This window comes from Morus notabilis, unplaced genomic scaffold (assembly GCF_000414095.1).
Source record: "Morus notabilis unplaced genomic scaffold, ASM41409v2 Scaffold697, whole genome shotgun sequence".
NCBI lineage: Eukaryota > Viridiplantae > Streptophyta > Magnoliopsida > Rosales > Moraceae > Morus > Morus notabilis.
The window spans coordinates 352,742-365,260 of record NW_010357121.1 but is presented as its reverse complement, the minus strand read 5'-3'; the positions used below and the strand labels follow the sequence as shown (position 1 = coordinate 365,260).

The following is a 12,519-nucleotide window of genomic DNA, read 5'->3' as shown; positions in this document are numbered from 1 at the left end:
GGGAAAGAGGATGAATGCCGGGGCCCACGCGGAACTTGGCTTGGTGGCTCGACTTGGCTGACGCGGCTTTCTCTCTATATGGCTCAGCTGACTGGCTGAAAACATGACTTTCATGACTTTTTTTTGTGTAGCTTTTTACAGTACTTTTCTTCTGCAAATAATTAAGTAAAAACTAGACAAATTCTAATTTAAAATATCTGAATAAAAATAATGGAGTTGTTTAATTAAAGTTTAAATATGTTAATATTATATAAATTAAAAGTAGTATTTATGGTGTATTTTCATACACTTATCATATGTTAAATTAGATATAATTAGATTAAAGATTATAGATTATAAGTTATAATAAAATGTGTAGATTATTTTTGCAGGCAAATTAAACACAAATTTAGTTAGGCAGTATTTATTAGGAAAAAAAATTAAATGTGGACATATTTAAGAAATTATCTTTACATAAACAAATAAGAGGAAAAATACGTATGAGAAAATGAATCAGAAGAAAGAAAATTTTCAAAAAAAAAAAAAGAAAATTGTTGAACTTATCTTTAGAATGCATGTGTTTGAATTATTATCTCTTACTCTTTATTAATATTTTTTAACTAATATAATTATTTAACTAAAAATGATTATAGATTATAAGTTATAATAACATGTGTAGATTATTTTTGCAGGCAAATTAAACACAAATTTAGTTAGGCAGTATTTATTAGGAAAAAAAATTAAATGTGGACATATTTAAGAAATTATCTTTACATAAACAAATAAGAGGAAAAATACGTATGAGAAAATGAATCAGAAGAAAGAAAATTTTCAAAAAAAAAAAAAAATTGTTGAATTTATCTTTAGAATGCATGTGTTTGAATTATTATCTCTTACTCTTTATTAATATTTTTTAACTAATATAATTATTTAACTAAAAATGATATTAATCAAAAGTAAATGGTAAAAATTCGACCCATACATTTTAACGAGTATTTATCTCCTTTCTCAAAAAAATGATTATGAAAATTTTTTTTAATGGGTCAACTAAAACTATTTAAAAGAATGACTTTGATAATATTATGTAACAATGAAAAAAATTAGGTAGGGCCACATTTGAAAAAAAAATTAATAGAAGTACGAGTGAAAAAATATTACAAAAAGGTACATGGAGAAAGAATTAAACAATATCAGAATCTTTAAGAAAAAAATAAATAAGGATACATGTGACCAAAGTTATTTTAATAGAAGCAAAACGAAAAAAAAAAAAAAAAAAAAAGGACCAAAAGTTTTTTAAAAAAAAAAAAAAAAAAAAAAAAAAAAAAAAAAAAAACGTATTTTAAAAGAGAACGTTGTGAACAGAAGTAGATTTTTTTTTTTTGCTACACGAACAAAAGTAGATTGTAAAAAAGCATTTAGTAAAAAGAAAAAAAAAGAAAAAAAAACTACTAAAATTAAAAAGTAAAAGCAAAAAGAAAAAATATAGAAGCTGACACGTGACAAATAATAGAGCATGGAGTAAAAGTTCGATGTAAAAGATATGTATGTAAAGATAGGCTTTCTTTACTGTCAGGTTGCCTTAAAAAATCTACCGGTGAAATATTATTTTTTTGACCGTTAGATTATTTTTTTTAATTATTAAATTTATACAGTGAGTATTTATGTTTAGTGTGTTATAAATTTTTAATAAGAATTTATATAAATTTAACCGTTAAAAACTTAATTTAACGGTAAAAATAGGGTGTTTGACTGGTGAGTTTTTTTAAAAGGTCTCACCGTAAAAACTCTAAAAGATAACTTGTTTAAGCAACAAAAAATTTTAATTGACAAACTACGTATCGAAAGGATAAATATATATATATAGTAGTTGAACCCGACATGTGATGCACGTGGGGAGTAATCCGTGTGTTAAGTTCTAATTACTATTTTATTATTAAAAGCATATAAAATCTGAATATAAATCTCAAAGATGAACCATAATTAAAAAAAATAAAGTTTTAGGACAAAGAAGCTCAAAAAAAGTCAAAAAGACTAAAATGAAGAAATAAATAAATTTTAAGGCAAAAAAAATCAAAATGAAAAAAAAATAAAGTTTCAGTGCAAAAATAAAAAAGGGGTCAAAAAGGTCCAAAATGAATGTATAAATAAGTTTTAGAATAAAAGGAAGAAAGATGAAAAAATTATAATTTTAGGACAAAAATTAAAAAGAATAAAAAAGGATTAAAATGAAAGAATAAATAAGTTTTAAGGCAAAACAAACTAATGAAAGAATAAAGACTCAGAAAAAAAATAAAAAGGGGTCAAAAGGATTAAAATGAAGAATTAAATAAGTTTTAGGATAAAAGGAATCTAAACAGAGAAAAATAAATTTTATGACAAAAATAAAAAAAAAAGTGTAAAAACATACAAAATAAAAAAATAAAAAAATTTTAGGGTAAAAAATAAAAAAATAAAAAAAAAGAACTTGAAAAAAGAAATTAGGCAAGAAACAATGCAAAAAGAAACTTTCTTTGACAGGGACCCCATATTATTAAGATCAATTTTTAAGGTTAAATCATCTTAAAGTAACATCATATTAAAAAATTAAGTATACAGAAATCAAATTACTGTTAAAAATAGAGAACAATCAATAATTCATTTTCTCTGACCAAATCTCCGAAAGTTAAAAAGTTTAATATCTAAAACTTCTATTAAAAAAAAAAAATCTAAAACGGATAGTGGCTAAGGTGCGTTACTTCATGGGAGGGAAGCCCAAAGTGAAAAATCCAGTCTTTTCTGTGGACCTGACCTGGAAGCACAATTACAGCTCACTTTATCTGATTTCCAGTTCGGCGCACGTGATTGGAGTTTCCACTAACAAATTGTGGAACGACAAAAAACTGCTAAAAATTATTTTCCAAGAAAAAAATGCTTAAAATTTTGTCCAACTATTTTATCTAATTGTTTCCTTTTATTTTTAGTAATAATAAAGATTATTTTTATAAATGTCCTTAAAATATGAACATTATTTTAAAATACTCCATAATTTTTTAAAACAGTTCAAAAATATTTGAAATATAAAAAAATATTTAAAATGTTCCCTCTATAAACTTAACAGAATTGTTGATCAATTAAAAAATAATTAAGGCCATTAAGTGTTAATTAAGTCTGTAAAATGATTAAATATTTAAAAATATTAAAGAAATGAAAAAACTTGATTAAATAATTATGGGTTCGTGAAGGACGTGCTCACGAAGCGGATCTGGTTGGACAAGGTGGGCGGAACTCGAAACTCGGGACGAAAAACGTTTCGTTGGTCAGAATGGCGGCTGTGCGGCGGAGGTGGCGGAGAAGACTAAGGCGAAGAAGATGAAGGTGGCGGCGGTCGAGGCGGCTTAGAAGATGATCTGGAGCTTTTCTTGCTGAGTACTTACGTAAATCTGGGTCTTGCTTCTTCCTGTGATTGATAAATTATGTCTACTTCCTGTGTATTTATCACCTGGGTTTCCCAAACCAACGAACAACCATATGGCAGAATTGGAAAAGAAACGCCCACTCCAATCCTTAAACATCTCCCAATAATTTTGAATACCTTTTTTCCATTAAACCAAAAAAAAAAAAAAAAAAAAGAGAAGGAAGGCAATCAATTTCCTCACAATTTCTTTTATTCGTTACATTGTAGTTTACCTTGGTCGAGGGAGGAGAAGAAGTGGCTAAAGGCGGAAGAGGACAAACCGCAATGGGCAAATGAATTAGGAAGAATATTTCATTTTAATTTATTTTAATAATTGGATTTTGAATTCGTTTATTGTTTTTTTAATAATTAATCTCCTTTTGTGAGCTTAATTTAAGTTTAATCTTTTAAAATAGTGTCACGTCAACAAAACCGTTAAACATCATACACGGACTTAGATGAAGGGTATTTTGAATCATTTTCTATAAATCAGAAGTAATTTGAACTGTTTTATAAATTTAAGGGCCATTTTGAAATAAGATAAATATAAAGGACATTTATGATAATAATCCTAAATTATTCACTATCTATATTTATTTATTTATTTATTCAAGTTTTTCCTTTCTTTTTTCTTCCTCTTACTTTCTCTCCCTCTTCCCCTCCGTCTCCATTTCCAACGAAACCCTCGTCTCCTCCAAATTTTCTCACCTCCCAAACAAAACCCTAAAATTCGAACGACGGAAAGTCGCAGAGACGCCGGAGGCAACGATACGCGACCGGACGGCAAGCGAATCGCCGGCCGCATGCGAGTGGCGTAGTTGAATCGGAAGGCGTGACGTGAGGATCTGGTTACTTCTCGGCCGGCGATTTGGATTCGATTGCTTCGCTTTGGCGCGCGCTGATGGGGGCTGCGGGCTCGAAACTCGAGAAAGCTCTCGGCGACCAGTTTCCTGAGGGCGAGCGCTACTTCGGCCTCGAGAATTTCGGCAACACTTGCTACTGCAATAGCGTCTTGCAGGTTTTTCTTCAGCTCTGATTTTTGATCGGAAAACTTTGGGATTTTTAGCTTCTGTTGTTCGTCTTTCGCTAGGATACTCGTAATTGACTCTCCGCAATCGATTTTGACGTGAGAGAGAGAGACTAAAGTATTGTTTTGTTACTTGGAAAATCATTGTCATATTCGTGAGAATTGTAGGATTTGAGATTTTCGTTCCACACGGGATACAATTCATGTGCTTTTTAATTTTCTCACATTCTTAGATACAGTAGCGTAGTCTTCGATTGCCGGAAAGGCAGTCCTTTTTCGTGTTGGTGTTGGAATTAGGATCTGAAATAATTTGTCATTGCAAAGTATCTATATGAGAAAGGAAGATGGATTTTGTGGAATTGGATCCATTTGAGTCAGAAAAGGACCTCTTCTTTGTTTTTGGTGACGCTGCAGGAGTAAATAATATGTGATTTGCATTATGGTTTGGTGCTTGCAGTATATTTGGTTCATTTCCAACCTTAGAGAGGAGGAAAAAAATGAAAGAAATTACGAAAATTGAAAGAAATTAAGAAGTACCATTCTTCTTTTAGCCATTTATAACAAGAGAAAATAAAAGAGAACCTAGTTGACCAAACTGATTTATGTTCTAGCATATGATTTCAAGTTTGACCATATCTGAAGAAAAGTTTTCGGGATTTTAAAAGGAAATTATTTAGTTATCTTCTTTCAGTCCGAATTAGGCGTCAAGAGATGATACTGGCTAATTAAAATTTTCTCTTAACCTTGATGACAAAAAAAAAAGAAAAAGAAAAAAGAAGCACTACAAAAGCTTGATGGTACTTTCTACTAATGTGATATGTAGTGTTTGTTTAAAATGAGCTGTGAGGACTTGTTACATTTTAAAGTTGATTGCTGATCGTTATTACTTGTTTCTTTCTTTGTCATTTTTTCAGGCCCTGTATTTTTGTGTTCCGTTTCGTGAACAGTTGCTAGAGTATTATTCGAATAACAAAAACATTGGGGATGTGGAAGAAAATCTCTTGACGTGTCTAGCTGACTTATTTAGCCAGGTAAGGACCCAACGAGATACTTGAATGTTGTATTTTAGATAATTTCCATTTTCTTTTTATGCTTTTCGCCCCCATATTCAGGGATCCTTATGATAGTGTTGTTAGTTCGCATGCCATTCTACTGAAGTTGGCTGTGTGAATGAGCTAGATTCTAGGTGGTTTGATGCTTTATTCTCGTATATTCATAGTTTGGTTTCATCCAATTTTCCCTCTTTTCCCAATACAGTAAGGTTGCGTTTGGTATGAGGGTTCTAGAATCGGAACCATGATTCTGGTTCAAACTTTTGTTTGTTTGCAAAAAGTAAAAAATGGTTCTTGAAAATCAGTGTTTGGTTTGGATGGTTTTGGTTCAAGGTTTGAATCCTGATGTGATGTTTTAAACCATAACTACCCCAAATTATAAAACCACCTCCCCCCTTGATTTTGGATGGTTCAAACCTCTGGTTCTGATTCCGGTTCCAGAACTATGGTTTGAACCCTAAGTTCAAACTATAAATCATGGTTCTAGTTCTAAAACTAAAACAACCCTGATTTGAACCCTCACACCAAACGCAACCTAAGTGTTTTCAATTTTTGGTTATGAAACAGTTCTTGTTTTTCTATGTTGGTAAATGAGTCATATTATTTGAAGCTATCGAGGGAGATTGTAAGGGCCTTTGGGAAAAATAAGTTTTGGGTTTCTACTTGGGTGTATAGGGATAAGGAGTTTGGTAGGCCATTTTTTTCAGATTTGATTAGGAGTGACCCCTTTTTTGGTAGGCCATTTTTTTCAGATTTGATTAGGAGTGACCCCTTTTTTGTAGTCCATCTCTGTCACTGGTCCTTTTTGTTTGGGTCTGTTCCTTAGTTAAGCTAATTTTTAAGTTCTCTTGCTTTTTTTTAGTCCTATGTGAGGAAAGCTCTTGCTCTATTATACATCACCATCAACTTTTTTATTGATAATAGTTCTGTTTCTTTTCAAAAAAAAAAAAGAAAGAAAGAAAGAATAGGTCATATTATTGTTGTACTTTCTGACCTTCATACATTTTTACTGAATACACAAGTTTTGGAAGTAATTGTCAACTAACTAGGATTTCGGAACTGATATATTGTTACGATATTTTTGCCAGAAAACGATCTCTTCTGAGGTGTGTGTGATATATTGTTACGATATATTTGCCAGAAAATGATCTCTTCTGAGGTGTGTGTGATATATTGTTACGATATTTTTGCCAGAAAACAATCTCTTCTGAGGTGTGTGATATATTGTTATGATATTTTTGCCAGAAAACGATCTCTTCTGAGGTGTGTGTGTGATATGCTTTTTGAACTTTGGGCGTGTGTGTGATATGCTTTCTGAAAACTGGGCAATGTAACTCTTATTATTCTATACAGTGTGGCTTGTTTCTGAAGTAGTCTATACTGTGTGGTTTGATAATTTATCTTTTTTTTTGCAGATAAGTTCCCAGAAGAAGAAAACAGGTGTCATTGCTCCAAAGCGCTTCGTACAGAGATTAAAAAAACAAAATGAACTTTTCCGTAGCTATATGCACCAGGTATATATTTCAGTATGACAACTGATTTGCACTTTTTTGTTTGGGAATTTTCATTATTTTTCGTGATGCGCTTTTTCTTTGGTGGAATGTCATTATTTTTTCGCGTTGTACTTTAACATCAAATTCTCATTATGATAAGCATAAGCATTATTACGGTTATAACATGGATTCTATAAGGTGCAAAAGCACCATTCATTGAAGGATTGAACATTACACTGATGAAGGTATAGCACGTTCACTCTTTGGAATGCAGTTTGATCCTTGAATAAGTAAAAGAGTAAAATTAGCTTCTTTTTTTTTTTTATATTTATTTTATTTGTATATCACGTCTGTACTTGTGCTTTCAAGCTCCAGCATTTTCTCACGTACTCTTAGTTGATAGAAGGATTTATGTAAAAGGAAATTCTTTTTCCTCTGTCTACTGGTGCCTGCCTCCTGCTTCAATCTAACAATTTCTTTTCAAATTCCATTGATTGTTGGCAAAATTTCTTCCACTATATTTCTTCAGATATAGAAATCATTAAGACGATTAATTCTCTATGATATCTTTCTATTCGTTTGTTTATGTAGGATGCCCATGAATTTTTGAATTTCTTGCTCAACGAGCTTGTTGATATATTGGAGAAAGAGGCTCAAGCTGCAAAAAGTGATCAAGAATCTTCATCTCCTTCTGAAAATGTGGCCAATGGGCCAAAGAGTGCTCAGGCTAATGGTAGTACTCAAAAAGAGCCTCTCGTCACCTGGGTGCACAAAAATTTTCAGGTCAATTGCTTTTGGAATTCATTTATTGGTTTTAGCAAAACCTATTTGTAATTCTAAAATATATAATGATGTTGCTCGTCTGCCTAAGACCTCTTGGTCTAGTGGCACTGGGGGGTTTGGGTGGGGTGGGGTTTGAGTGGGGGATTGCGGGTTCAATCCCGTCTTGTATCAAAAAAATATGATTATGCCTGCCTATGCGCCATTTTGTATTGTATGTACATATCGTACATTAATGTTTGACAGGTCTGCTTTAGTGGAGCATACTGTTTGTTCATTGTTGAACTATTTGGTTATTATTATTATTATTATTATTTTATGAAGAGAACTAATAATCTCTATTGGTTATATATGCAAATAAAAATCATCATGTGTCATTTGATGTTTAATTTATTCTGGAAAACTAAATGAAAGCCTCACAATTTTAATGTCCATCTCAGGGAATCCTCACCAATGAAACAAAGTGCTTGCGGTGTGAGACGGTGACAGCAAGGGATGAAACCTTTTTTGATTTGAGCCTTGATATTGAACAGAACAGTTCAATAACAAGCTGTTTGAAGAACTTCAGTTCTACAGAGACGTTGAATGCTGAGGACAAATTCTTCTGTGATAAGTGCTGCAGGTAGGTGATTTTTTCTCATTTTTCTACAGTACCAGCTTCCTCATTTGTTATACTTGCCTGGTGGACTCTGTTAGTGCGTGTCTGCTTGATGTGTAATCCTATTTATGCACGTCTAGGGAATAAACTTCTGGGTTTGCTTGGTGATATAGTGATTTGATTTAGGTTTATCTGGTGCTAAATAATGGAAAAGGCCCAAATTTTTATTTTTTCTCATCCTTCTTTCGAAGTATGTTTTGCTTCAGTGTCACTGCATTTAAAAGATGACATTGATACATTATGATTGTTGATTTGGCTTGAAATTTTTTGCCCGAGTGCACTGCACGTTCAAGGTACTTCCATTTTTTTTGGGAAAAGTTCAAAACTACCTTTTTATAGTAGTGATATTTCTATAATTGACCTCCTTAATCATAACTGCCTATTTATTAGACTAGATCAACTTAAAAAATTTAAACAAAGGGGCAATATTGGTTTCACATTGAATTTTAATGGTTAATTCTAAAAAACTTTATTTAGTTTGGGAAAAGTTCAAAACTAAACCGAGGTTGTTGCCATGGCAGTTTGCAAGAAGCTCAGAAGAGGATGAAGATAAAGAAGCCACCTCACATCCTGGTAATCCATCTAAAGCGTTTCAAATATATTGAACAACTCGGCCGCTACAAGAAGTTGTCTTACCGTGTCGTCTTCCCCCTGGAGCTAAAGCTAAGCAACACTGTGGAGGATGCAGACTCGGAATATTCTCTATTTGCTGTCGTTGTCCATGTTGGCAGTGGGCCAAACCATGGACACTATGTCAGCCTTGTGAAGAGCCATAACCACTGGTTATTTTTTGATGACGAAAATGTCGAGATGATAGACGAGTCTGCTGTTCAAACATTCTTTGGTTCGGCGCAGGAGTACTCAAGTAATACGGATCATGGGTACATCTTGTTCTATGAGAGCCTTGGCACCAGCAACAAGAGCTGAGAAGAGGGATTTGGGATTTTGAGAGGGTTTAGGATATTTTAATCATTGGACGCACTTTACTCCCCCTTTTTCATATTCTAATTTGTTTCCTCTTTTCTTTTTCCCTTTCAACCTGTGGAAAAGAGATGTCAAATATCAATGAGTTATGGGTTGTCAAAAATGTATACTTAGGTGGTTGGCATGTACAGTGGAATGGTGAAAGTATTACTTTTTTCTTCTTCTTCTTTCTTTTTCCACAATAAGAGGAAAAGCAGCAGTGTATATGTTGTGTGAGAAAACTCGCAGTCTTGCACAGGCACATGTTTGTAATTTTCATGGCTGAGAACAACATTAGAATTGCAATGCAATTGGAATGTGCTCAATTACTACCAACTACTATCTGATAGTGAGGAGCAGAACTACAAATATGTTATTCATCCCCGTGGAACTAACCCCACATTTGCAAAGTTGTGGATCCCATGGCCCACCATGTGTATTAGTGTGGTGTGGTGTTATATCACTATGGCAGTGAATAGGGGTGCTCGTAGATTTAACGTCTTAAATGAGGCGCTTATAAGCTTGACTCAATTAATTATTCGCCATCCAAATTTGATGCAATGATGTAATCCGCTTAAAAATCTGACAATTAAAACAATATTTCACACTTTTATTATCTTCTTAACTGACTGAGGCAATTCAGAATTCCTACTAGAGAACTGAGGCATAAGATTTTACCGGCAAAAAAGAAAATAGGCATGAAGTTCTTTTGTAAGAAGGCATATCACAAACTGCATTTACGAGTTAAAAAGAATTGGTAGTATTACATAAGAATTTTATTAATGTCTTGTCACAGCATTATGTCAAAGTCTAATTTAACTAGTGCACGATATATTTTACAGGGGAAGAAATACGAGAACAGAGGGTCACTCCGGCGCAGCTGCGGGCATATAAGTGTCATCATCTAACAATGCTTCAATATCAATATCGAAATCAGCTGCTTCTTCGGTATTCATAACATCACACAGAACCTGCATAAAAGAAAAACGAGTTCATCGCGCAAGCCCAAGAGAGTTAAAGGCAGTCGAATATTCCAACTCAGCAATGCGTTAGACTCTTTTCCTTTAATAACATGATTAAGATAATGGCTTTTCTTTTTTTATGACAAACGCTGTGATGAGGCAGGGTTTAGTATTCTACACAATTTTGAAACCAACTACCAGGGCAGGCTAAATGAAAAAAATGCCAGAAGAGAGGAAGATTACCTTGCTTTCCTGAATCTCAGTAACGACATTAAGCAGCCGACGGTATTGATTTCTTGCCTCGGGGTATTGAACCATTGACTTGACCCTAGTAAGTGCCTTTTGCATTCTTTCCTCAGTTTGCTTCCTACCTTTTTTTAGGAAATCATCATCATCGTCCTTATACGATGAATTTTGCATGCTGGATCCTTCGGTTAGAGCTTCCGACTTAAACCCGCGTAATCCAGTTCCTTTTCGTCTCCAACGCAAGATAATCTTCTCGACAATTCCCACGGACCAGATAATATTTCTATAGTTTTTCCTGACCTGGTGACCTCTTACATGGGCCTTTCACCAACCAAATTAAAAAATAATAATAATAAGGATCGACACTAAAACATAACAAACAATGATGATAGCTAAAAGAAAGAGACATGCTCACCTGAATTTTAACAATGCGCTGTCGGATAATCAAAAATTCTTTCCTACCCTTATAACTACGGTACTTATTTTGTATTCTTACTGCAGCAGCATGTACGTCGTCATCATGGTGCACAGATTTGTTGGTCTTAACTGCAATAAGAGACAGTGCTTGCTCGTCCGACATTCCAAATCTATCATCACCGTACTCCTTCAACTGCTTCCTCTGGAATGACTGCACTCTGAAAACTTGATGAATTCGAGCGGCAGCTTGGGTAGCATTGCACACTGCAGCCAATGAATCCTTTAGGGACAACCGTTCAGAATCTCCATCGTTTATACGAGTAGCAGTTCTTTCAGAAACTGTTTGCACTGCTTTTGCAGCTAAAGTTTCAGCAGCTTTGCCTTCCTTGGTATCCAAATTAAGACATACAAGGTGCGAGCTCAAGGCAGATTCGGCTAGATAACCGGCAATTCCTTTATGTCCATTGTCGGACGCTAGGTCAGCAGGTGTTTTACCAGTGGGATGTTTAGGACTTGGATCTGTTAATAAACCAGGAGCTGCACCAAGGGAGATGAGGGACGCTACAGTTCGCTCTCTAGTTTAAAGGAAAAGGGCAATAACTAAAGTCAGACAACGAGCGACCATGAGGAAACACAGACAAATAAACGAAGTGAAAGAAATCACAATATGTACTTTAGAATATTTTTTGAACTAACTACTAATTTTTGCTGAACAATTATGTGATATACTACCGAAATGATTTTCCTAAATGATCATCTCTTGAAGTGTGGAGGACAATGTGGGGTTATATATAATGTTATGAACTATCCTGCCCGCTGGAAGTTCGATTGGATGAAAAAGGACAACCACAAGCAAAATTGACTTAAAAGACGACAAGAAATGTTCGAGGTGCTCACCTGCCACAAAATGCAGCCCAATGAAGTGCCGTCCATCCATTTACATCACGGAAGTTGACACTTACACTGGCAATTGTGGTCGGTTCTAAGGCCCAATCATAGCCAAGAGCCGCTGCAAAATGTAGAACCCCTTGACCACCCTCATCTAGTACACTAGGGCCTTTCCCGCCTTCGGCCACCTTCTGCAGGAGCCATTCTCGCAATTTCTCTTTAAGTAGTTTTTGATGCAGCTGCTCCTGTACTCTTTCCATGGAGAAGTCGCCCTCTGAAGTTAATTTCAACATTTGATCCCATTCATTTTTGTCCTCTTTCAGCAATGAACTGATTTTACTGTTCAACTGGGATTGTTCTGCTACACTGACAGGGTCAGAATTTGGAGAGGTAGATTTCAGAGACAATAAATTTCCAAATCGCAGTTCGAGTATTTCATCTGTGCAACTATTTGGGTTATATTTAGTATCCACATCTTGAACCTCGTTCTGTCGATATTCAAACTCTCGCACTTCACTACATGCTAACCTATTGGAACATGTCACATAGAAAGGGACCCTTCCAACCTTATGTCTTGGAGCATGGCAACGGAGAACACCATCAGCTATAACCTCAGCAGGA

General features: G+C 34.2%; 2 protein-coding genes across 2 annotated transcripts in view; one reads left to right on the top strand and one right to left on the bottom strand.

Moving 5' to 3' along the window:
• The first annotated feature begins 4,039 nt into the window (after nucleotides 1-4,039).
• On the top strand, nucleotides 4,040-9,741 carry LOC21404949 (ubiquitin carboxyl-terminal hydrolase 3). Its single transcript, XM_024166012.1, has 6 exons — nucleotides 4,040-4,430; nucleotides 5,354-5,470; nucleotides 6,907-7,005; nucleotides 7,576-7,767; nucleotides 8,205-8,386; nucleotides 8,944-9,741. The coding sequence occupies exons 1-6, from the start codon at nucleotides 4,314-4,316 to the stop codon at nucleotides 9,347-9,349; spliced, it is 1,113 nt and encodes a 370-aa protein (XP_024021780.1). The 5' UTR covers nucleotides 4,040-4,313; the 3' UTR covers nucleotides 9,350-9,741.
• A 351-nt stretch (nucleotides 9,742-10,092) lies between these two features.
• Nucleotides 10,093-12,519, bottom strand: part of LOC21404948 (calmodulin-binding transcription activator 3) — a 9,838-nt gene continuing 7,411 nt past the window's right edge. The window contains exons 11-14 of the mRNA XM_024165918.1: nucleotides 11,908-12,519; nucleotides 11,009-11,585; nucleotides 10,591-10,914; nucleotides 10,093-10,356 (exon numbers count right to left, since the gene is read on the bottom strand). Of these exons, the coding sequence (XP_024021686.1) occupies nucleotides 10,252-10,356; nucleotides 10,591-10,914; nucleotides 11,009-11,585; nucleotides 11,908-12,519 (1,618 nt within the window). The 3' untranslated portion in view covers nucleotides 10,093-10,251. The remainder of the gene's footprint in view (nucleotides 10,357-10,590; nucleotides 10,915-11,008; nucleotides 11,586-11,907) is intronic.